Source organism: Chiloscyllium punctatum, chromosome 20 (assembly GCF_047496795.1).
Source record: "Chiloscyllium punctatum isolate Juve2018m chromosome 20, sChiPun1.3, whole genome shotgun sequence".
Lineage (NCBI taxonomy): Eukaryota > Metazoa > Chordata > Chondrichthyes > Orectolobiformes > Hemiscylliidae > Chiloscyllium > Chiloscyllium punctatum.
In genome coordinates, this window is record NC_092758.1 from 53,854,450 (window position 1) to 53,881,968 (window position 27,519).

General features: G+C 39.5%; 1 protein-coding gene across 1 annotated transcript; it reads right to left on the minus strand.

The window, feature by feature from the left end:
- Nucleotides 1–4,191: 4,191 nt before the first annotated feature.
- LOC140492322 (general transcription factor II-I repeat domain-containing protein 2A-like) lies at nt 4,192–25,823 on the minus strand. The gene is made up of 3 exons (XM_072591268.1): nt 25,079–25,823; nt 4,892–4,943; nt 4,192–4,252 (listed from the first exon to the last, which is right to left on the minus strand). The coding sequence occupies exons 1-3, from the start codon at nt 25,821–25,823 to the stop codon at nt 4,192–4,194; spliced, it is 858 nt and encodes a 285-aa protein (XP_072447369.1).
- Nucleotides 25,824–27,519: the final 1,696 nt, after the last annotated feature.

The window sequence follows — 27,519 nt, forward strand, 5'->3', positions numbered from 1 at the left end:
CAAAGCTGAAAATTAGTTTTACCATCTGAGTTGCCCAATTTTACCTAACTTTCTCATTCAGGTTACAAGGTTTTGCATGCCAGCTTTTCATTATGCAAATGAAAATGACTGTTTATTGCAATGAAACAGTTTTAACCAATGGCAAGAAATGAATATGTATTGCTAATATATTGATCTATAACTCTCCCCTTCTTAATAATTCCCATGCACATATAGACAGACACAAAAAGCTGAAACAGAATTCCAATATTATAATAGGAAGGAACAAAAAAAAAATCACGTTTTGGGATTAGTCTGGATTACAGATGTCGATGAGTTGATTTACTTCACTGGTCTACTATTCCTTCTGCTCTTTGAGTAAACATAAAATTGTGCAAACACTGATTTTCAACCTTTTATTCACTGATTGAAGATTCACCCGTTCAGTGTCTCTGCAACCATGTCCCTTGGTTAAAAACAGCATCTTTTCCCTTTGTTTTAGCCAAGAGCCAAAAGAATTTACACCCTACACTGTAGTCATAGAAATGAGATTATAGCACCACATTACATGTTGGAGTTGGCATGGGTAGGGCACAAAATGAGAACCCAACACCTGAAGAACAGCTCAAGCTAATCCGTGGTCAATGTTTAGGTGCTGATCTTTTATAATACATTTTCTCCTGCTAAGTTTGAGATGCTAAGTAGATTTGGACTATCCTCAGCTCTTGCTTGGTTGATATGAATTAGTTTAACTCGGGATAAGGATCAAAGGATCTTCCTCATTCCACTTTCTCAATGACAGACAGCAAATGAATCTACTGTTAGACTTGGAAATTGAGACTCATTTCCTTATTGATATTATGAACGTAATGCAAAGTAATTCCTCAAAGTGAAACAGGTATTTATTTGCCTCAAAACACTTAGCTGCCAATGAAGATTTTTTCTTTGCCTTGTGAGTATTCTGTCTAATTTGGTTAATTTTCCAGGCCTTTGATTATAATTCAGAGTCAAGATTAGAGTGGTGCTGGAAAAGCACAGCAGGTCAGGCAGCATCTGAGGAATTGGGGTAAGGTGGGGGGATGGGAAATGAGGGGAAATGGACTTCACCAGTTTCCTCATTTCCCCTCCCCACCACCTTACCTCAGTTTCAACCTGCCAGCTCAGCACCATCGTCATGATATGTCCTACCTGCCAATCTTCCTTCCCATCTATCCACTCCATCCTCCTCTCTGACCTATCACCGTCATCCCTACCTCCATCCACCTATTGTATTCTTAGCTTCCTTCTCCCCAGTCCCACTCCCCTCCCATTTATCTCTCCACCCTGAAGGCTCCCTGCCTCATTCTTGATGAAGGGCTTCTGCCCAAAATGTCAATTTTCCTGCCCAAAATGTCAATTTTCCTGCTCCTCGGATGCTGCCTGACCGGCTGTGTTTTTCCAGCACCACTCTAACCTTGACTCTGATCTCCAGCATCTGCAGTCCTCATTTTCACCTTTGATTCTAATTGTTAAGTTGAAATAAAGCTCTTTTAACTATATGTACCAGCAATGTTGTAAATAAAGTACAGTTCAGTGTAGTTGTGTCTTTATCTAGTATATAGTGGGTAGGAAGTCATACACACACATTTCCTACATACACGATAACTTCAATGACATTCCTCATACAAAGGATAATTTGGCATATGTATTTTTATTTTTCTACTTTTTGCTGAGGATTGGAGAAACAGATGCAGATGTTAATTCAGCCAAAATGGAATTAAACTAAAAATTCATCAACCAGACTTTTTTTCTGAATACTAAATATGTTTCAATTTCCTGTTCATACAGGTTTGAAAATGTAGGTAAAACTGTGTATGGAACAAAATAGACAAATGGTAGGTTTTGCAAATGTGGGTTTCAAGATGACCACAATGACAGAAGTGTCGAAGGACCATGTTTTGAGAGGAAGTATATGTGGTGGAGCTTGTTCATTGAACATTGAAGTAAAAGTCCCTTTTACTTTAAGCATTGCTACGTTCTAGTTTTTCTTGCCAATATTGGATACTGAAAAAAAAGTCAACTGTAAATACGTTTTGATTGATTGATCATAACATTACTTATAGAGGTACCTGCCAATAATAGCAATGAGATTAATTTATATTGATCATAAGTACTTTGACTGAAACATTTAAGTGAAAGTAAGTCTGGACAACATTTCTGTATAACTGGCCAAGTAGCTCAGGTTTACAATTTACGGTGACACCGTGTGGTGCAATAGGCTTGATCATATTTCACATGATGCTTATAAATAGCCATTCCATATTGTCAATTATTTTATCCTTCAGTGGAAACTGCAATCTGGTGAAAGAACGATGAGATAAACTGATTAACCTCTGAGAATGGAACAAGGATTGAGGTTCTCGATTAACCTGTACCTGTCATTTGTAATGCTGACAGCACGCCAATTTCATTAGGCTTGCTCTATTTAATGGCTACAAAATCCAGCTAGTGACTTCCATACCATTGATTGGTGGATGCATGAGTAGCTAACATTGTTTAAAGCTATCCTGCTCTACTTTGAGCTAGCCTAATCCTCTTAAATAAAATATATTGACTGTCATGTGAAAGTGACTGTAACTTGGGAATGATTGAAGATGGGCATAGTATGGAAGAGCATAGGTTCCAAGGTACTTAACTGCTTCACTGGATGTTTTGGTGGAGGAGTTGGGAAAAAAAGATAGATATCTGTATCCACCAGGGAGTGGAAGTCCATTCAGGCCTATGTTCAGACGGAAGTTGGAGTAGTTCAAGATGAAGGACAATGCCAGGAGTCAAGCCTCAGGAATGTGGATGCAATGACGCAAGGAGCTGAATGACCTCATGCAAGTTGTAAAAGTCAATGCATGTATCTAGAATTGTCATGTCCTCCCAACTGCATCATTAGCCTCCAATACTGCTCAAATCAGCACATTCCTACAACTGCCTCCATACAATATCTATCAGGATTCAGGGATACAATACTATAATGATTATTTTACCTGACTAGTAATGTAGAGGTTTGAATTATAAATCTGGATACATTAAACCACATTAACTAGGAATTTCTATTCAGTTAGTTAAAAATCAGGGAATGAAGAGCTATTCTCATTAATAGTAGCCATGAAACTACATGTTGTAATTAAACATCCATTCTGTTCATTAACATCCATCAATGAAGGCAATCCACTGTCCTGACTCAATCTGGCCTATCTGTGATACCAAATCCATAGCAATGTGGTTGATTTTTCACTACACTCTGAACTAGCCATCAAGCCACCAAGATGTACCATACCACTATGAAAATTAACAGAATAAAATAAGAGAAACTAAACAAGCCACCAAATTTGAACACAACAGCAGCTGAATAGGTCTGTAAAATCCTTCTCACTAACATCTGGGGAGTTCTGCCAAAATTGGGAGACATACCACGTAGGCCAATCAAGCAACAATCCAACACTCAGACTCAAATGATCAGCTAGTGTTTCAGACTCCTTTGTCACCATTCCTGGCTATTTCATTGGCAGACCATCACAGGAGGTGGTTGTACAGTGGTAGGGTCTGGCCCTGAGCATTCACATTGACACTACATATAATATACATTGCAACACCTGTTCAAACATGGGAAAAGCAAATGTTTATCATCTTACCTCCCTGTCAAAACCAAAGAGTAAGTATTCCCCATACATTTAGAATAGAACAGAATATCTTTTACTATCATGTGTACTCTAGAACAGAAGTATGAGGTACAGTAAAAAGTTTTTACAATGGCTGTCTCTAATGGTGCCATCTTAGATACAAGCACCTGGGTACAAATCTTGGATACAAAGGAGGGATAAAAGGAAAAAGTATTAGCGCTACTTACACTGTCCAAAAATAAGTTAAAAATAAAATAGTTATAACATAGTTAAAGGATGAATATAAAAGTCTGGTAAAGAATTTCAGATAGTAGCAGCTCAGCACGTGGTCTGACCACTCGCACCAGACCCCAGTCCAATACCTGTCCAGCTCTGCTCAAAGCCTCCAATCTGCCCCCACACCAGCACTCAGCTGCACCAAAGTAGGTTGTGCTGCTCCAGGACTCACTTCCCCTTGCACTGCTCCTGGACTGGTTCCCCTCGCGCTGCACTGGGACTCATTTCCCCTCACAACTGTTTCCCCTCATGCTGCTCCAGAACTCGTTACTTTTGTGCTGCTTCAGGACTTGCGCCTCTCGTACTGCTCAGGGACTGCTTTCTTGCACACTGCTCCAGGACTGCTAGAAAGAGAGAAAAGAAAAGAAAGAAAATGAGCAGGTGGAGCAGAGGAGCTCCGGGTTGAGCACCCAAGAGTGGCTTGGTAGTGTCTTTACTTTGTAAGTTTACTAAGTTCTGAAGAGTATATCTGCCAAAATGATCTGTTGGTGGGCGAGTGGAGAATCAGAAAGAGGGTAAAGCCTACTTGACCTTACCTTAACTAATCTATGTATACATCCTTGACAGTATTGATGCTGGACAAAAAAAGTCATTACTGGAGCACCTCACAATTCTTACAGAGACAAGGTTTCATCCTCACAATGAGGGCACCACCCCATCATATTGTATGGCCCATGCAACATGCTAAAAGGAGTGGACAAACAAAACTGCAGCTCAAAACTGGGAATACATGCTTAGTAGTAGCGAGTAACAAACAGAACTAAGTGATCCCAACACCACAAAAAACAGTTCAGAACTTACCTCTGCAGTGTTGCCAGAGGCAGACATGATTGGTGATGGACAATCAAATGGAAGCTGTAGGCTCCTCAAACATCCCTGCTTTCAGTCATGATGGAATACAATTAATGAAGGCAAAATACAAAGCTAAAGTATTTGCAACATCTGAAGCCTGAAGTATGGAGTGTGTCATCCACTTTGGTTACCAGATGAGGTTCTCAGCATCATAGATGGCAGTCTTCATCATTTCCATAAACTCTACAGGGTATGCATTTGACATTAATGCAGCTGTAGCAAATAAGGACAGTGCTCCCAATCTAGTTGAATCTTTACCTCAGCATACTCCAGCATAGCCACAAGGGCTACAACAATAATATCACCCAACACTGTGGAAAATTGCCCAGGTGTAGTTATTTCAGCCACGTTATTGGCACACTCTATGGCAGGTGGGATTATTATTGTGCCACAAGTGCAGATACAGCATATCTTGTCCACTAAAGGCAGAACAAATCCAATCTGGCCAATTGCTCCAATTTGGTCAATTGCTCCAATGACTCCAACTGTAATTTATTAGTTAACTAATGGAAGGAGTCATTGACAGTACCCATCACGTAGCACTTAATCAACAATAACCTGCTTACTACTGCAAAGTTTGGGTTCTACCAACAGTAAGCAGCTCTTAACCTCATATAGCCTTCCACCAAATATGGGCAAAAGAGATGAATGCCAGTGGTGAGGTGAGAATTGTGCCCTTGATAACAAAATTATATTTGATTGTGTGGCATCAAAGAGCCCTAATAAAATTGAAGTGAATGGGCACATGAAGCACAATTATTGTGTTTGGATTTCAATCATTTCGGCACCAGGGTATAATTGCAAGAGTTCCTCACAATGTCCTAGACCTTACCTTCAACTGCTTCATCAATGACTTTCTCACAACATAAAGTCAGAAGTGGGGATGAACACAGATATTTGGCATTTTCAGGTCAATTTGCAACTTCTCAGATAATGCAGCAGTATGTAACAATATGCAGCAATATTTGGTCAAAGTTTAGTCTTGACTTGATAAGTGACAAATAGCATTAATTTCAGACAAATGTCAAGTAGCGTTCACCTCAAATAAAAGAGAATCTGATCATCTCCCTTTGACATTCAAGATTTCTATCACTGAATCCTGGGCCTGAGTACAGCAAGTCATCGCAATTCAGCAGGAACTTGCTCCCATATTGGATTACCCTGATTGCAAGTGACTGGACACATTAGAAGTTTTCTTCAACGGCACCTCACAAGTTCTTACCTGAAAGGACAGAACACTTCCAATGGCCTTCCAACTCATACAACGTTTTGATTTGGAAATATATTATCCTAGTTTCATTATCACTGGCTCAAAATCCTTTACCCTTCCAAACAACATTATGAATGTACCTTCAAATTTGGACTGCTATGCATCAGGAAGCCAATTCACTGAAATATTTTCAAGGATAATTAGGGGAGGGAAATGAATGCTTGCCTTGTCAGAAATGCCCACATCCTGTAAATAAATTAAACCTCAATCCAGATATTCATATTTTCCCCGTGTCCTCACATACTCATATTACTACAAGCCTCCTGCACACACACAAACCTTAAAACTTTCACACAATGCCAGCTGTTTAATGATTACAGGTACACCATTCACACAAATTCTAAAGTCCTCACAGATGTATTTCCTTGGGAAGCAAGGATTAGTCAGAGAATGTGACCTGCGTCTTCTAAGACCTGTAGAACCAATGGTGTTATCAATGATAGCCATTGCTCTTAATGTGACCTTGAAAGAGCTAAAACCATCAAGGACAGCAGTAAGCCACTACCTCACCTTTGTTCTCACATCACACTTCAATTCATTTTCTGGTTACGCATTACATGCAAGCAAAGACTGCTCTCAAGCAAAAATCCCCTCTCCAAAGTACGACCTTATCTTTGGGCCTTCCTCCTTTCAAATATAAGACCATAAGACCATAAGACATAGGAGTGGAAGCAAGGCCATTCAGCCCATTGAGTCCACTCTGCCACTTATTCATGGCGTTTTAATTCCACTTACCCGCACTCTCCCCGTCGACCTTAATTCCTTGCGAGATCAAGAATCTATCAATCTCTGCCTTGAAGACACCCAACATCCCGGCCTCCACTGTACTCCGTGGCAATGAATTCCACAGGCCCACTACTCTCTAGCTGAAGAAATGTCTCCTCATTTCCATTCTAAATTCACCCTCTCTAATTTTAAAACTGTGCCCACGGGTCCTAGTCACCCCGCCTAACGAAAACAACCTCCCAGCCTCCGCCCTTTCTAAACAATGCATTATCTTGTAAGTTTCTATGAGATCTCCCCTCAACCTTCTAAACTCTAATGAATACAATCTCAGGATCCTCAGCCAGTCATTGTATGTTAGGCCTACTATTCCAGAGATCATCCATGTGAATTCCAGCTGGACACATTCCAGTACCAGTATCCAGTATGTCCTTCCTAAGGTGTGGGGCCCAAAATTGGACACAGTATTCTAAATGGGGCCTCACTAGAGCTTTATAACATCTCAGAAGCATGTCGCTGCTTTGATTTTCCTACCCTCTTGAGATAAATTACAGCGTTACATTTGCTTTCTTAATCACGGACTCAACCTGCAAATCAACCTTTAGAGAACCCTGGACCACGACTCCCAGATCCCTATGTACTTTGGCTTTATGAATTTTCTCACCATTTAAAAAATAGTCCATGCCTGTATTCTTCTTTCCAAAATGCAAGACATCGAACTTGCTCTCATTGAATTTCATCAGCCATTTCCTGGACCACTCTCCTAAACTGTCTAAATTTATCTGCAGCCTCCGACCTCCTCAGTACTACCTGCCTATCCACCTAACTTTGTATCAGCAGAGAACTTTGCCAGAATGCCCCCAGTCTCTTCATCCAGATCATTGATATATAAAATGGACAGCTGCAGCCCCAACACTGAACCCTGCAGGACACCGCTTGTCACCAGTTGCCTTTCCAAAAAAGAATCTTTTATCCCAACTCTCTGCCTTCTGTCACTCAGCCAATCCCCAAACCATGCCAGTGTCTCATCTCGAACAGCATGGCCCTCACCTTACTCAGCAGCCTCCTGTGAAGCACCTTATCAAAGGCCCTTTGGAAGTCTAGATAGATAACATCCACTGGGTTTCCCTGGTCTAACCTACTTGTTACCTCTTCAAAGAATTCTAACAGGTTTCTCAGGCATGGCCTGTCCGTACTACATACATGCTGACTTGTTCTAATCTGACCCTGCACTTCTTAGAATTTAGAAATCTCATCCTTAATGATGGATTCTAGAATTTTACTTACAACTGAGGTTAGGCTATAATTTTCCATCTTTTGTCTTGATCCTTTCTTGAACAAGGGGGTTACAACAGCAATTTTCCAATCATCTGGGACTTTCCCTGACTCCAGTGATTTTTGAAAAATCACAGTCAGTGCCTCCACTATTTCCTCAGCCACCTCTGTCAGAACTCGAGGATGTAGCCCATCAGGGCCAGGAGATTTATCAATCTTTAGACCTTTTAGCTTTTCTAGCACTTTCTCTTTTGTAATGGCTACCATACTCAACTCAGCCCGCTGACTCTCCTTAATATTTGGGATATTACTCATGTCTTCCACTATGAAGACTGACACAAAGTACTTATTAAGTTCTTCAGCTATTTCCTTATTTCCAAGCACTAGCCTTCCAGCACCAATTTGAAGCAGCCCAATGTCTACTTTTGCCTTTCGTTTGTTTCTTATACATTGAAAGAAACTTTTACTATCATTTCTAATATTACTGGCTGCCTCACCTTCATATTTGATCCTCTCCTTCCTTATCTCTCTCTTTGTTATCCTCTGTTTGTTTTTGTAGTCTTCCCAATCTTCTGATTTCCCAGTGCTCTTGGCCGCTTTATAGGCTCTCTCTTTTTCTTTGATGCATTTCCTGACTTCCTTTGTCAGCCATGGCTGTCTAACCCCTCCCCTGGATAATCTTTCTTTTCTTTGGGATGAACCACTGTACTGTATCCTCAATTACACCCAGAAACTCCTGCCATTGTTGCTCTACTGTCTTCCCCACTAGGTTCTGCTATCTTATTTTGTCTTCTCTCTTTCAAACTGCAGACTGAACTCTACCATATTATGATTGCTGCCTCCTAGATGTTCCCTTACTTTAAGATCTTTTATAAAGTCTGGCTCATTACATAGAACTAAGTCCAAAATAGCCTGCTCCCTTGTGGGCTGTTCCAAAAAGCCACTCCAAATATCAAAGTTTAACTTGGTGGGGTCGTACAGGAGCAGCAAGAAGACAATGATAATGACTCACAATCATACCTGACATTGCATGTAACTTAGACGAGAACACAAAAGTAGGATTTATGTCTTTTGAAATATTGGATTATTTACAGCTTGCAGACCAAGCAGGAGGCCGAAATAGCAGAGATGCCAGCTTTCTGGCACTAGGTTCCTACTGCAGAGGACTCAGATGAGCACGTTGATGAGGCTGTATGTGGAAAAACTCTATGACACATGCCAAAAAGTTTGATTGATTGCAAGTTGTGTCAGAATGCCTGTGGAAAATGTAAAGCGACATGGAGACGTTTAGCACCAACTTAGCTTTGTACACACCTTGGAGCCCATTCTTTACAGCGTGGAAGTAAGTGGTTGACATCTCCATTTGGACACTTGACCAACCAATTATGATGCAGTATCTGATGGCTGATATCTCATCTACCATTGTAGCACAAGCTACTGCCATCCAATGCCTGTATATTCCAGTAGAAATACAGACCTTTGCCCTCATGGCTGTGGATTGCAATCATCCGAGAGCTTTGTAGGGTATCCTAGCAACCCATCAATTTATTCTTCAATATGCATTAGGATTGTTGAGGTGTCACCCTGGAACATTGTGTCTTGCCTTCAGTGGATAGCCTTTGTCGCTCAGCAGTCACCCTTAGTTTGCAATGAAGATTCAAATGAAGTGAACTGACACAGAATAAAGCCATCATAACTATTATTAGGACATTGGGCATTTACCTGCATGATTATTTGCATTTGGTTGCACACCATTAGGATGCTGAGAGAGTGAAAGCTTTTTGGTTCCAGCATATGTCAGAGTTGATGTGCAACCCTCACACAGTGATGATGTACCTGCTGTCAATGACATGCTGTGCCACAGGGAAGCCTGAATCCACAATGTACATTCTCATTCTGTTTGCTTTTCTTTGGCATTAGAGGATGAAATGTAATTAGAATATAGGGCCTCAACAAATCTCTAGCACAACAGTTGACAACAAATCGGAAGGTGTTGCAAATGCTTCCGTTTGAGGTTGGATAAGAGGTAGATACATAAAGGTTCATGTCACATTCACCTTCATCATCACTGATAATCCAGTGTTCACTCTGTTCTGAAGTTGTGGCTGCACCATGATTTCAGTGAGAGATTCCTCATGAAGCACTGACATCTCAAACATTAAAACTTGCTGAAATTCAGATGAATGAATTACATCCTGAACTCCCAAGGTAGATATGACTTCCTTTTAATGTACTACAAGTGGAAAGCCTCCTGGCGCACTTATGACCAAGAACCACTGATTTTGGCAAAAGCTTTGAAATTATTGACAACTCTGTCAGCACCTATCACATCATATCACTTTTACCACTTTAAACAACGTCAGTACTTGTAGAATTGAAACAACAGCAAGAGGAAATCATAGAACATAGAACATAGAAAAATACAGCGCAGTACAGGCCCTTCGGCCCTCGATGTTGCGCCGACTGAAGCCTACCTAGCCTACACTAGCCCAATAACCTCCATATGCTTATCCAATGCCCGCTTAAATGACCATAAAGAGGGAGAGTCCACCACTGCTACTGGCAGGGCATTCCATGAACTCACAACCCGCTGAGAAAAGAATCTACCCCTAACATCTGTCCTATACCAACCTCCCCTTAATTTAAAGTTGTGTCCCCTAGTAACAGCTGACTCCATACGCGGAAAAAGGTTCTCACTGTCAACCCTATCTAAACCCCTAATCATCTTGTACACCTCTATCAAATCTCCCCTAAACCTTCTTTTCTCCAATGAGAACAGCCCCAAGTGCCTCAGCCTTTCCTCATACGATCTTCCTACCATACCAGGCAACATCCTGGTAAACCTCCTCTGCACTCGTTCCAGTGCCTCCACATCCTTCCTATAGTATGGCGACCAAAACTGTACACAATACTCCAGATGAGGCCACACCAGAGTCTTATACAACCGCAACATGACCTCAGGACTCCGGAACTCAATTCCTCTACCAATAAAGCCCAGTACGCCATATGCCTTCTTCACAGCACTATTTACCTGGGTAGCAACTTTCAAAGATCTGTGTACATGGACACCAAGATCCCTCTGCTCATCCACACTACCAAGTAGCCTACCATTAGCCCAGTAATCCATCTTCTTGTTACTCCTACCAAAGTGAATGACTTCACACTTAGCTACATTGAACTCCATTTGCCACCTTTCTGCCCAGCTTTGCAACTTATCTTTATCCCACTGTAACCTGCCACATCCTTCTTTGCTGGCCACCACTCCACCGACTTTCGTATCATCCGCAAACTTGCTCACCCAGCCTTCAAGCCCCTCCTCCAGGTCATTTATAAAAATGACAAACAGCAATGGTCCCAAAACAGATCCTTGTGGAACACCGCTAGTAACTGCACTCCAAGATGAACCTTTACCATCAACTACTACCCTCTGTCTCCTTCCAGCCAGCCAATTCCTAATCCAAACCTCTAATGCACCCTCAATGCCATACCTCCGTATTTTCTGCAGTAGCCTACCATGGGGTACCTTATCGAACGCCTTGCTAAAATTCATATACACCACATCTACTGCTTTACCCTCGTCCACTTCCTTAGTCACCTTCTCAAAGAACTCAATAAGGTTTGTGAGGCACGACCTGCCCTTCACAAAGCCATGCTGACTATCCTTGATCACATTATTCCTATCCAGATGTTCATAAATCCTATCCTTTACAATTCTCTCTAAGACTTTGCCCACAACAGAAGTGAGACTCACTGGGCTATAGTTACTAGGGCTGTCCCTACTCCCCTTCTTGAACAAGGGGACCACATTCGCTATCCTCCAGTCTTCTGGCACTATTCCTATAGACAACGACGATATAAAAATCAAGGCCAATGGCTCCGCTATCTCCTCCCTAGCTTCCCAGAGGATCCTAGGATAAATGCCATCAGGCCCAGAGGACTTATCTATTTTCACCCTTTCCAGTATTCCCCAGACCTCTTCCCTACATACCTCAAAGCCATCCATTCTAATCACTTGTGACTCAATATTCACATCAGCAACAACGTCCTGTTCCTGAGTGAATACTGACGTAAAGTATTGATTTAGTGTCTCTCCAATCTCCTCTGCCTCCACGCACAACTTCCCACTACTATCCTTGACTGGACAGATACCCACCCTATTCATCCTTTTATTCCTGACATACCTATAGCAAGCCTTAGGGTTTTCCCTAATCCTACCAACCAAGGACTTTTCATGTCCCCTTCTTGCTGCTCTTAGCTCTCTCTTTCGATCCTTCCTGGCTACCTTATAACTCTCAATCGCCCCAAGTGAACCTTCACGCCTCATCTTTACATAGGCCGCCCTCTTCCCTTTTACAAGGGATTCCAATTCCTTATTAAACCACGGCTCCTTCACAAGACCCTTTCCTCCCTGCCTGACTGGTACATACTTATCAAGGACACCCAATAGCCGCTCCTTGAACAAGCTCCACATATCATTTGTGTTCTTCCCTTGAAGTCTATTTTTCCAATCCACACATCCTAGTCATGCCTCACCGCATCATAATTTCCCTGCCCCCAGCTATAACTCCTGCCTTGCAGTGCACACTTATTCCTCTCCATCACTAGAGTAAATATCACCGAGTTGTGGTCACTGTCCCCGAAGTGCTCACCTACCTCCAAGTCTAACACCTGGCCTGGTTGATTACCTAGAACCAAATCCAGTATGGCCTCACCTCTTGTTGGCCTGTCTACATATTGTGTCAGGAAACCCTCCTGCACACATTGGGCAAACACCGACCCATCTAACAAACTCGAACTATAGCTTTCCCAGTCAATATCTGGGAAGTTAAAGTCTCCCATAATAACCACCCTATTACTTTCAGTCTTCTCCTGAATCATCCTTGCAATACTTTCCTCTACGTTTCTCGGACTATTAGAAGGCCTGTAGAAAACTCCTAACAGGATGACCTCACCTTTCCTATTTCTAACCTCAGCCCAAACTACCTCAGATGGCAAGTCTTCCCCCATCATCCTTTACACCGCTGTAATACTATCCTTGACAAGCAATTCCACACCTCCCCCTCTTTTACCCCCACCTCTGACCCTACTAAAACATTTAAACCCTGGAACCTGCAATAGCCAATCAACCAGCAACTGACGTGTAAGTAGTTGATGATGCTTAAAAATGGTGAAGCTCCTTTTGGTGTTTTCTCAGATGACTACTCACGGCACATTATGGTATTTGTCACTAATCCTCCTTTGTTTTTGTCTTTGTTTTGCCTTGGACACATCTGGTGAATTGTGGAAGAGGATATACAACCACAGAGTGTCTGAAGAAGAGATACAGTTCTCAGATAGGTTTATAGCATGAAAAAAGTAACTGCAATTATGTTTGATTGAGCATAATTACTAGGGAACTGATATACAAATGTAAGCTCTTTCTGAAATCTCAAGCAGAACTCTTTTTCTCTCACAGGCTATGCGGTGATATCAGTAAAACAAGCTCTGCCAATGTAACATGAACATGAACTCCTTCAGAGCCATTGCTTTCTGTGACAGAGAATTTCATGTGCTTTCTGGCAAAGACATTTCTCCTCATCTCTGTCCTAAAAAAGTGACCCCTAATTTTTAAACAGTGCTCTCTCATTCTGGACACACTCACAGGAGGAAATGTCATTTCCACATCCACCCTGATGAGACCTTTCAGGATCTGAAACACTTCAATCAAGTCCATCTCTCACTCTTCTCAACTGCAGTGAAAACAAGCCCAATCCAGCCAACCTTTTCTCATAAGATTATCCATTGTACATTGTGGAATATCTGACCCAAGCATTTTTCTACATAGCTAACCTATTACACATTCATAATTAGAATTACATTTACCACTATCCATCTTCTCCCAGTCTCTGACTCCACGAATGCAGGAAGACTGGAGTTTTTACACTTTTGTTAGAATGCATCTTCTTAGGACTCAGAAGAATGATAGCTCCCTTGCTTGAGGACTGGTTCTGATTTGTGGATCACCACTAGAGAATCTTCGATCTTACAGATATCCTGCATGGAAGAATTCATTCTTGGTAGTGTTATTGTTGATCCATTACCTTATGTGATGTGTGACCCAAACAGCTGAAACCATGTGGCTTTTTCCCAGATAGCCACTCCATCTTTGAGGTCTTTTCACACTGCATGTTGAGAAAATGGTCACAAACAATCAACTTTTTTTTTGCACAATTTCTCTCAATGTTGAATACAGAGTTTGCCAAGGTGAAAAGCACTAACATTTTTCAAACCATGATACCTCTATTAATAAAAGTTCTATTTTTACTGATATATAAGATTGAGCAATAAACAGAAAAGACATAATAAACTACGCATTTTCAACTGTGCATTGATTTATTGATACAAGTTTCAAGTTTGATGGAAAAAAATTTCATCGTAGGATTCATTGGGTTATTAAAGTAATGCTGACTGTATTCTTGTGAAAACTTGCGTGCTGCAGCCTTTCAGAAAATGTCAACTTTAGATTCCTTTTATTGTTCAATAGTTATAAACAAAGTATACCGCCTGCTTAAAATTACATTCTGAACTGTTTAAAGCTGATATGAAAAATGAAGCTTTCATTTGAAACATTTCTGAATGAACTAAATTTACTTACTAGATCTGCAAAGTGACAGATGGAAAGTTTGTCAAAACATAGATATTGATGTGTTTTAACTATGGCTCATGTTATGAGTAAAATTAGGTGTGAAACAACACATGAAATCAATGTTTATTTAAGGGTAAAGGAATACCTGTCAAGCTGCAATTATCTATCTTTTATATGTATCTTGAGACAGACATTTTAACTGGGTCAGAAAAGATTTACAAGAATGTTGCCAAGACTAGAGGGTTTCAGTTATGGGGAGAGGCTGATTAGGCTGAGGTGTTTTTTCATTGGCGTGCCAGAGGCTGAGGGGTCAACTTATAGAGGTTCATAAAATCATGAGGGGCATGGATAGGTGAATAGCCAAGGTATTTTTTCTAGGATGGGGGGGGATCCAAAATTAGAGGGCATACGTTTGAGGTGAGAGGAGAAAGATTTAAAAAGGGCCCGAGGGGTAACGTTTTCACAAGGATGGTGGTGTGTATATGGAGCGAGCTGCCAGAGGAAGCAACAGAGGCTGGTACAATTACAACATTTAAAAGACATCTAGATCAGTATATGAATAGGAGAGGTTTAGAGAGATATGGGCCAAATGCTGGCAAATAGGACTAGGTCAGATTGGGTTGTCTTCTTGGTGTGGATGAGTTTTACTGAAGGGTCAATTTTTCATGCCATATGTTTCTGCATAACTATCTGTCATGAGATGGCATGGTGGCTCAGTGGTTAGCACTGCTGCCTCACAGTGCCCCCAGGGACCTGGGTTCAATTCCTGTCACGGGCAACTGTCCGTGTGGAGCTTGTACATTCTCCCTGTGTCTGTGTGGGTTTCCTTTGGGTGTTCCGGTTTCCTCCCACAGTCCAAAGATGTGTAGGTTAAGTGAATTGGCCATGCTAAATTGCCTGCAGTGTTTGGTGCATTAGTCAGGGTGGGTTGCTTGTTGGGCTAAAGGGCCTGTTTCCACACTGTAGGTAATCAAAAGTGTCACATTACATTAGCAGTATTTTAATTTCCTTCAAATGCACATGACGCTCATATTCTTTTAAATGTTGTATATCCCATTCAGGGATGACTTATGACAATATTGATGCAAGCTTCCATTCAGTATGTATTCTGTTTAAACAAAACGTCAGCTGTAGTTTTTATACAGAAGCACATACTGACATAATTTAATATTATTCAACCTACTTCAGGCAAATATGAAAAATATTTAGATGATAGGATTATCCTGTAATGCGATATGAGGTAGTCTTGATTTGTTATTGAAATTTCAGTTGCAGTCTTGGCCTTTCAGAGTATGTCTTTTTTTTGAATAGGAACACAGAGAATATGAGCCAGGAGTAGGCCATTTAGCCTTCGAACTTGCTCCTCCATCCAATGGTTGATTATTCAATTCAGCATCCTTTTCCCACTTTCTCTCCATATCTTTTGATTCCTTTAGCTTGAAGAACTGTATTTAAATCCTTCTTCAAAACATTCAGTGTTTTGGTCTCAACACTTTCTGGGTCAGAAAATTTCTCCTCATCTCTATCCTAAAAAAAACTCTTAATTTTTAAACGGTGTTCCTTACTTCTGGATGCACTCATTGGAAGAAACATCATTTCCACATCAACCTTGATAAGACTGATCAGCATCTTATACACTTCAATCAAGTCATCTCTCACTCTTCTCAACTCCAATCAAAACAAGCCCAATCCAGCCAACCTTCTCGCATCAGATTATCCAATCATTGTAGGTATCAACCTAGTAAATCTCCTCAGAGCTGCTTCCAATGCATTCACATCATCCACTAAACTGTAAACACTATTCAAACTTTGGTCTCACCATTCACCCCTGTATAACTGAAGCATAACATCCTTACTGATATGTTCAATCACTCTTATAATAACAGATAATATTCCATTATCCTTCTTAATTATTTATTGGACCTGCATACTAACTTTTTGTGATGCTTGCATTAGAATCCCTTTGCACTTCAGGATTCTGCAGTCATTCTCCATTTAGTTAATACTCTACTTTTTCATTCTTGTGCCAAAGTAAACAATTTCACACTTGCCTACATTATACTCGATCTGCCATATTTTTGTCCACTCACTCAATCGACTTATATTGGTCTGGGTTCCTCTTAGATTATTTTCATAATATTCTTTCCTGCCCACCTTTGTGCTGTCTGCAGCCACGCCTTCACTCCATTTGTCAAAGTCACTGAAACATATTGCAAAATGTTGAGAACCCTGTTGAGATCACCTCAGGGTCCCACTCATAACATCGTGCCAATTAGAAAGAGACACATTTATGCATGCTCTCTGTTTTTCCCAGCCAGCCAGAAAATCTACTATTGATGCTCGTATGTTGCCCCTGCATCACATGTTTATAAAGGTTACAATAATTTTTATGTGGCACCTTGTCAAGTGCCTTCTTGAAATACAAGTTCAGTCCATCAATAAGCTCCCCCTACATCCACAGTGCATGGTACTTCGTCAAAGAATTTGACTTAATTGGTTAAACATTGCTTTGGTTTTCACAAAACTAGGTTATCTCCTGCTGGTTACTTTGGGTTTCTTGAAGTGCCCAGCCACAAATTCCATAACGATCACCTTCCCCATGGCAGAGGTCAAGCTAAGTGGCCTATAGTTCTTGCCTTCCTCCCTTCTTGAATCTGTTACATTTCAGTGTGATGGGAACTTTCCAGAATCTAGCAAACTTTGGAAAATGTACTTATTCATGGAACGTGTGCATTGCCAGCTGGCCATAATTTATTTTTCATCCCTAATTGCCCAGAGGGTAGTTAAAATCAACCAGAAAGCTGTGGGTCTGGAAGTGCAGGTAGGCTTGATCAGGTAAGGATAATAGTTTTCCTTTCCTAAACAACATTAGTGAACCAAATGGGTATTTATGACACTCAACAGTAGTCAAGATTAGACTGAGTCTTTATTTCAATTTTCAAACCAGCTTCTGTGAATTTAAAAATCATGATAATTTATTATCATACACTTGTCATGGACATTTAAAACATGCTGTCTCATGCACAGGCTAAAATTAAAACTCAATGAAGGAAAAATAATATTAGATTTTGATATTATTTCAGTTTCTCTGTACCAGACATTTAGTTTCTGAGATGAATTGATGCTTTAGCTGAAGTACAAATCCTCTGAGCAGGGATTCTCAGAAAATGTAAGGATTTCCACAATTCAATTGCCGGTGTATCTGCTCTCAAATAAACTTGAATTTGAAACAAGTTGAGGGGGAACTCCTTCTCCCATTTTCAATATTTAGCTGTCTATTATCTTGGATGTGTAATTGTTTTGCAGATGGTTAGGTGGCATATATAATCTCTTTGACTCCGAATGGCTTCTGCTGTTATTCTTTTATGAGTAGGTAGTAGACATGGTTGCTTTACACTGGGACTTCTTACAAGTCCAAAGTTTCCAATAAGGTAGTCACTTAGGCCAAGGTAATCACTTTTCATGCTCTGAAATTTAAAAGTGGCCAGAGTCTTTATGTTTGAGACAAGGAACCTTCACAATTTAATGAAAGTTTGGTGAGATCCATTTTGCATTTGATGACTTTATTGTCCATGTTGAAATAGAAAACCAAGTCACATGGCATGTTATAGTCCTTTTTGTTAATTATTCATCCTTAATTTGACAATTGGTTATTTTTGCTCATAGTTGTTTAGACATTTGCTTGAGTTTTAGATTGAGCTGATGGTGTCAGAAGTTACATTAAATGCTGTAGCCGTTTTAAACAACTTCTTGAAACATAAATTTGCAATTTGTAGATTCTTCATGCTTGTGCTAATTGTGATATTCTTTATAAAAGTATAAATTAGGATTGTCTTAATTTTGGCTTTAGAAATTCACTCACCAATCATCTTTACATGTTAAAGATCAGATTTTTGAGGTTATTATAAATTTCAACAATTGCATAACATGCTCAAAACTGCACAAGCCCCACATTATGCAGTCTGGCTGATTGGGACCAATGGAGAAAGTATGTGGATAGCTATCCCATGTTACATCATAGCTCAAATTTAAAATGATCTCTGTTTCCTTTTTCACTCAAGTACACCATTAAGAACTTCAATACTATGCACAATATGAGTTCAGTCTTGTTTTAGCACAGCTTATAGGCAGCTTCAATGGCTGATTGATTATCCTATAAGCCTGGGAAAGAGCATCTCTTGAAAACAACTCAGATGTATGTCCCATTGCCAACTTACTTCATGACCTTGATGATTGAGCCAAAATGAAGTATCACAGAGTCAAAATTTACTTAGTGACATCAGGGAATAAATCTAAAAATGCCAAACTTCTTTCACATAAACATTTTAGCCTGTGGCATCAACAAATTTGTCAAATCTGATTTGTCTGTTTATTCATGTTTATACCTCTATAATGGCCAGGTGATAAGAAGAGAAATTATAATTTTTTGTGTAAAAATATATCCTCTCCTGTCACAATGAGCTGAATGATCTCCTTCCCTGATATAACACTCCTGTGATTCTATCTTTCTTATGTTTAAATTCTTTTTTTAAGGATTTGCGTGCTGATACCAAGGACCATGTGCATTATCAATGATATCTCTTTAAATACAGTTATAAATATCAGTTCATGATAATATGTTAATGAAACACTATATCAAGTCATATAAATAAGTATAAAACAAAACAAAACAGAACCTTTAATTAAATTGTAAAACAAACTTCTTCATATTATTGTACACATGTATGCATGCATGTGCATTTGGTAACAATCGGTAGTGTTTTAGTTAAAATAGATTAATGAGACTTTAGTGAAAGTACTATTTTAAATTTGTTACAAATAATGTATAAAACAAAACAGAACTGTTCTTTTAATAATCAATAATTATTTTAATATTGTGCATATGCGCACAGGGCATTAGTGACATCAAAAAGATCACTAAAAACAAATGATCAACAAAATGGTCAGCCTCTTAAGATGGCTGCTGTAATCATTGGAAATAAATGTTACCTTCCAGAATTTTCCACAAGTCAAACTTTCTGCTTGAACAAAAGAGTAGTTCAAACACTACTTTCAATGGGTTTTAGTGAGTAGCTATTTAAAAGTACAGAAATTTGTTCCTTGGTCTTTTGATATGAAACAGTCCTTTACCCATTTCACGCTACAACCAAAAATACAGAGAAAGAAAATAATACAGCCTTTATAACATAAACTAACACCAATATCTTTGATATCTTAAGAAATTCATGAGTTTTACCTTCTTTCCCTTTCTCTTTCTCTTTCTCTTGGCATTATATATCTTTGCGTGTGAATGAAGTTCCACAGCAATTATCCTGTGTTTTGACTCTTATGTTAAATAAACCCTACCTCTAATTTCATTTTCAGGGATTTTGTTGTGAGTTTATATATAAGATTGAAATTTCAAAAATAAACAGGGTTTGATCATACAATTTGCCCTACCTCAAAAGAAATGATATAAACCAAAAATATTACATCAACAATACCTTGCTGTCTTGGCCTTGAGAGGATAAAATCAATTGTCATTTAATTCCCCCAATACCCCTGTTGTCTGGGAAACCTCAAAGTATAAACAGTAAAGACAAAATTTCCATGAACTCCACCATTCTTAATAATTCTGATTCCTTACCTCCGATCAGAATTTGTACATTTAACCCTTACTTGGGCAAGTTATTCAGAAAAGACAGAGGCAAGGCCAGAGTTTTCAAACATGATGATCTGCCCTGTCCCCAAATCTATGGGTTCACAATCTATCACATGCCAAAGTAATTTTGAAGAAGTTAGCCTCAATGGATGGAGAAGAGGAAGAATTTGCAAAATGACCAGCCTGCACTCCTGAAAATACAGGGTACTCCTTACAAAAAGCCCAACATAATTGATTTCTAAAGATAGATCGGCACCCTATCCAATGTATCACCCCAGCTTCTGCTTGACGCTGCTGCTCCTCTATATGCATCTAAACAATGTCCCTAATGGCCAGAGCCTGTTGTCCAGTAGAACCCCAACTGCAAGGTGTGTTTCTCCCTTGCCCGCATGCAGAAAGGTGGGTGTGTGTAATTCAGTGGGCGACCTGACAGTACAGCTTATAGTAAGATGAAGCAAAAGTAGGGAGTGATTCTTGCTACGCGGACTACAATAGCAATCAAGTGAAAAATCACATAACACCACGTTATAGTCCAACAGGTTTCATTAGAAGCACTAGCTTTCAGAGCGCTGCTCTGTCATTAGGTGGTTGTAGTAATATTCCCAGTCTGACACCGGCATCGCCAAATCATAACAGCAATTAAAGCAGTGAGTTTGGTAAAATACATGCGAAAACCTATTTGGTCTCATGGCAGGATTTACTTTTCGAAATCACTCAATGGGATAATCATAAATGCTCTGGACTTGTAATATTGAGTTTGAATGGTGAATATTTGTTTTACATCGACTGGATATGCTTGAAGAACAATAATAATCACTTTAAAATGTTTTCCAATGTTTTGACAGGAATAAAAACATGAATAGAAGAGTAATTGGAATTTAAACTCAGGTAATTTTATTGGCAAACACAACATGGCATTCTGCATAGCTTTTAAAGCTGTCATATGAAGACTATTGTTTCTCATTATGTTTTGCTGAAGAGAATTCTTCTGTTCTTCTGCATAGTTGACGCTGGGTATAGTACCAGCTTGTCTTAACAAGTAAATGTTTCTACCAAATTCCCATTGAACAAACAAAAAACCCTCTAACAATAAAAGTGAACACACTGTATGCCTTCTTAACAACCCTATCAACCTGGGTGGCAACTTTCAAGGATCTATGTCCCTGGACATTGAAATCTCTCTGCTCATTTACACTATCAAGAATCTTACCATTAGCCCAATACTCTGCATTCCTGTTACTCCTTCCAAAGTGAATCACCTCACACTTTTCCACATTAAACTCCATTTGCCACCTCTCAGCCCAACAATGCAGCTTACTTATGTCTCTTTGTAATATACAACATCCTTCATCACTATCCAAAACTCTGCCGACCTGAGTGTCATCCTCAAATTTACTAACCCATCCTTCCATGCCCTCATCCATTATAAATGACCTGGATGAGGGCATGGAAGGATGGGTTAGTAAATTTGTAAATTAGTATAGTGGACCCAAAACAGATCGTAGTAACTGAACTCCAGGATGAATATTTCCCATCAACTACCACCTGTCTTCTTTCACTGAGCCAATTTCTGATCCAAACTTCTAAATCACCCTTAGTCCCATGCCTCCATATTTTGTGCAATAGCCTATCGTGGGGATCTTATCAAATGCCTTACTGAAATCTATATACACCACATCAACTGCTTTTCCCTCATCCACCTGTTTGGTCACCTTCTCAAAGAACTCAGTAACATTTGTGAGGCATGACCTACCCTTCATAAAACCATGTTGACTATCACTAATTAACTTCATCCAATTGAGATGATTATTAATCCTATCTCTTATAACCCTTTCCAACACTTTACCCACAACCAAAGTAAGGCTCACAGTTTTATAACTTCCAGGGTTGTCTCTACTCTGCATCTTGAACAAGGGAACAATATTTGCTATCCTCCAGTCTTCTGGCACTATTCCTGCAGACAATGACGACATAAAGATCAAAGCCAATGGCTCGGTAATCTCCTCCCTGGCGTGCCAGAGAATCATAGGATAAATTCCATCTGGCCCAGGCGACTTATCTATTTTTACACTTACAGGATTGCTAACACCTCCTCCTTATGCATCTCAATCCCATTTTAATACCTTATGAGTAATTATGGATGATATTTTTGTTCAGACTGTCAAATAGTGTTTTTTTTATTTTGTTCGCTCTCAGTTTTTTGGTACAAAATATTTTCTAATCACCCTGTTCAGGCTTGTTATGACACATCTCTGGAACAAGTGGACTTGAACACATTCTCCTAACTCAGAGACAAGGACACTACCACAGAATCACAAGGACTCTTAATTTGGTGCCACCATACTAAATGTCAAGTTATTCAATAACCATCCAATTGATCTCAATAATACCTGACTATATTTCTCAAAAATATAATTTCATTGATCTACAAGCAATTGGATTGCTTGGTCTTGAAAAATAAACCAACTTTCTAAATAATCTAAATAATGTTGTTGGAATTTTGATTCTGAAATTAGTATTAATTTAATTGTATGATATTGTATAATAAAGTTGGATCAACTAGATTCAATCACATATCATTGGACCTTAATAACAGATGTCAATTTTGTCAGCAATAAATAGATTGCTTGATAAATCCCCAAATGATAACACAGCAAAATTTGGCAGAATTCCATTCCAATTTTAACATAGATTTGCATCAGTAATTATTTGCAAAATTTTTCCAGACTTTAATAAGAAACAATTACTCAGGTGGATATGACCAATGAACTTGAAGGTACAACTTGAATATTGATACTTACTTTCTTCCCCTCTTTGGGGATTTAGAGTCTATTTTGGATTTCTTGGCTATGAATCCATACCACAAAATTGATTTTGATTTTCACTTTGTTTCTTAACTTCATTTGTGCTCTCAGATGGAAACCATCAGCTCTTGGCGACATGGCTATTTTAATTCTGGTAGTTTTTCCCTTTGACATTTCTCTTCCTTATATTAAATCCACTTTGTTATCCCTGGCTCCTTTAAGTCTGCAACAGAATATATCATTAACAGTTTGCAGTTTATGCTAGAAATAAGCAAATGATTGATAGGATGTGTGAAGAAGGAAACAGTTTTTACGATGTGCCACATGCAGAACCAGGAAAAGTAGGAGTTGACACAGATTGCAGAATTTCTCCAAGTCCAAAGTGCCACCAACTGCTACATGTAGCATCCAAGCTCCTTTAGATGATCACTTTGATGAATTGCAAGGACTTCCAATTCACTAACGGCAACCATGTGATGGCCAGACAAACACCAGGTCTGTATATACCTCCCTGACAGTTATAATAACATTTCAATCTTGCATCAATCAACCATTTTGCTAATTCTTTGCTCCTGTTTTAAATTGAAGGGTGATAGATACAGGACAGATGTCAGAGGTAGGTACTTTACTCAGAGAGTAGCAGAGGTGCGGAATGCCCTGCCTGCAACAGTAGTAGACTTGGCAACTTTAATGGCATTTAAATGATTATTGGATAAACACATGGATGATAATGGAAAGTGTAGGTTAGATGGACTTCAGTTGGGTTTCACAGGTCAGCACAACATCGAAGGCCAAAGGGCCTGTACTGTGCTGAAGTATTTTATGATCTATGTTCTATGCATAGATATGGAGATTGGGGGATAGGATTACAGATGATGGAATAGCAGGCTGTTTTAGCATAAAAACTATTCCCTGAAATGTGCCTCATCCCAGAGGTCCACAGGTGCTGACCAAACTGCCCTGCAGACGATGCTTCTATCAGCTGCATCCCTCTTTTTTGAGCAGAATTTTGGAGCATTCAGTTGATTATGCTGTCTGTGACACAGTGAGAATGATCATATCACAGTGATTTGCTGTAAGCTGCATTTTCCGTAAGTGGTCAGTCCAATAGAAAGTTCACATGGAGATAACAGTGGATGATTATTTCTAAGTGACTAACACAGATTTCAGGATGTTAGAGAATACAAAGAGCCTAAACCAGGGGTGAGCAATTAATTCTTCCAAGAGGCCACATGAGAAACCGGAGTTGTGTTGGAGGGCATTAATTTTCTCCCATTGTAAAAAGTACTATATTATATCGTTTTGCACTGAAACTTATAATCAAAAGAATAAAGATATTCTGTTACAATAAAGATATGAAATTGTGGAGTAGATCAAATATAGAAGAAATAAACAGTAAAAACAATAATTTCAGTATTTCATTTTATTTTTAACATGTTAATCTCACAAACCAATAATGAAAAGTTGTTTCATTATTGTTCAGTTCTCAAACAACAAACTGCTCTATACAAAAAGCAATAAGTGCTTTTGTCGTTTTTCAGTTCATTTTACTTGTTTAGTGAGAAAAATCCAGTCTGTTTTGGGCTTGAACAAATGCACTGAAATCTGGGTGAATGTCTGAGGTGGATATGCAAAGGACAGTTGAGAGATGATCATCAGTGATAGAGGATCTGTATTTGGATTTGTTGAACTTCATCACTGAGAATGTCTGTTTCCATATATAGTAGATCCAAAGAGGACTAGAATCTTCTGAGCATGCTCCTCATGTGTGGAAAGTTCTCCTCTTTGAGGGAAGAGTAAAAATTAAGCAGTGAGAGTGACCTAAAGTACTCTGCCAGAATTGTGTCAGACTGCAGGTCAATGAGTTCAAGCTGAACATGACTAGGTGCATTCTCCTCATTGCATATAAATGGGGAAAAAAAATCATGTGCATTTCATTCTCAACAGTTTTAAAGTCTTGAGATCGCCTTGAAAATTCACCACGCAGTGCTTCTAACATAGATGAGTACCTGAGGAGGTGATCAGCTGAAGGTGCGGCTTCCTTCAGTGTTGGCAAGTGGCTGAGAATGTTGTCCTCTATTTGGCTTGAGAGAAGCTGCAATTTTCTCATAAAAGCCTTCCCCAAGTTGTACATTTCATGCACAAAAGGGCCCTTGCACTGCAGTTTCACATTTAGTTCATTCATAAGTGCAGTCCCATCAACAGCAAAACCAAGGTCTGCAATCCAGTCTGCATCTGAAAGCTGTGGAATGCCATTCCCTTTCTTCACACAGAAATCTTGAATCTCTTCTCTCAGGTCCCATACACTTTTCAGCATCTTGCCCAGGCTGACCCACCTGACAGCTGTGTGGTAGCCTATGTCACAATGTTCAGTCTCATTTTCCTCCAAAAGTGCAACAAACTGCCTGTGATTCAAAGCTCTTGCCCTGATGAAGTTAACTATTTTAGTTACAACATCAACCACATGGTTCATTTTTAACACTGACTTACCCAGCACTTCCTGATGCATAATACAATGCAAAAATACCAATTTCTGTTCAGGGTCAATTTCTGTCACTTTATCCTGCATTCTCTTTAAGAGTCCAACATTTTTTCCCGTTAGATTTGGACAACCATCCGTTGTCACCCCCACCAGCTTGTCCCATTTTAGTCCCAATGTGTCCCAACATGCACTTACCTCCATGAACAAATCATTATCAGTTGTTGTTCCTTTCATTGACTGCATGGCTGCCAGCTCCTCTGTGATTTTAAAGTCCGTAGTTATCCCACATACGAAGATGAGTAGCTGGGCTGTGTCACGTATATCGCAGCTTTCATCCAAAGCCAAGGAAAAAAAGTCAAAGTTGACCGCTCTGTGCTGCAGCTGAAGCTCCAGATTTCTCACGATGTCCCCAATCCTTCTCGTTACAGAGCATCAGGAGAGGGGCACGTTCTCAAATGCCTCCTTTTTCTCCTGCCATATTAGTTCTGCAGAGTCCAACAAGCACTCCTTAATAAACTCACCATCAGAAAACAGTTTACGGTTTCTGGTGATTTTGTGAGATATGACATAACTTGCCTTGGCGTGAGCTGACATTTTGAGGGCTAGCCAGCAAGCATCACTTTTAGCTGTTCACGCACGCACACACATACACACGCATGTGCATCCATATGTAAATTAAAAAAGCATTATTTTCAAAACAAAAGCAACACAGTTGTATTGTGTGCATGGTGTAAATACCTTTTCATTTATGTTCTACTTTAAGATTGGCCTCATGCGGGCCAGATATGGCCCATGGGCTGTAAAATGCCCAGGTCTGGCCTAAACCCACCTGCAATCTAAGCTTTTTTAACATCGCACATTGAATAATAATTCAACTAAGAAACATCTGACCTTCATGAGGATTCACTTAGGTTAATAGACAATTTGTCACAGTTCCTGCTCTTCCAATTCCTACTTGTGAACTGTAAACCAAATTAACCACATTTATCTTACAACCTCCAAATTAAAAAAAAACAAGATTTGTGCGATTTCTGTTTAGCATGAATTAGAAAAGATGCAAATTTAACAACAGTTAACAGGCAAGTAAAAAGGTGAATTGCATTTTAAACAGCCAATACATCAGAGATATCTTACACAACCAAAGCCACCTGCATCAATCCTGCAGACAACATGTGCAATTCCAAAATTTTCTAACTCAGCTGTTCCCACTTTCCAACACAAGTAAGTGGGCCTTCAAATTAAGTTCACTGACAACCAAATGCTATCTAAGTGCACCCAGCCCCAAAGTTACCATCACCTACACAGTACATCGCTGCAGACCTTCTTAATTAGGTTTCTGACAGTCTTGATATCATAGATTCCTCAGACTCCTTTATCTTACCACTTCAATAAACCCCTTAAATGGCTTGGTTGGTTCAGGCAGAACTAAAGTGGCAGCAATAAAGTTTTTCAATTCATACTATCTGCTCCAAACTTATCTTCAACTTTCTGCCTCTTTCAACTGTCTTATACTTGCAGCTGATGTAATGCAACTTCTCCTGTTGTAGCATCTTTGTCTCTGGCCACACAGTTTATTTCTTAACTTCCTAACTGATTGCAAAGAACATACAAAAATATGAATTAAGAGAAAGTGTGGGCCTTTGGTTCCTGAAGCCAGATCCACTATCTAATATTGCTTCCAGCTCAATTTCCAATAGAATAATCTACACTTTCAAAGTGTTGTCGTGAAAGCCTGCAGCTCTGTAACATTCAACAGGACTACAACCCAAATATGCTTAATAGTATGCCTTTGACTTGACCTTTCTTTCTGCTGGCACTTTGTGCTGTGTCCATTACCTTGTGGTACTTTTAATCCAAATATCACTCAGATGTGCATGTTTGTGCTAGGTTTGGGGGAGCAATGACTGAGTGATGATAAATCTGCGAAATGGTCATCTCT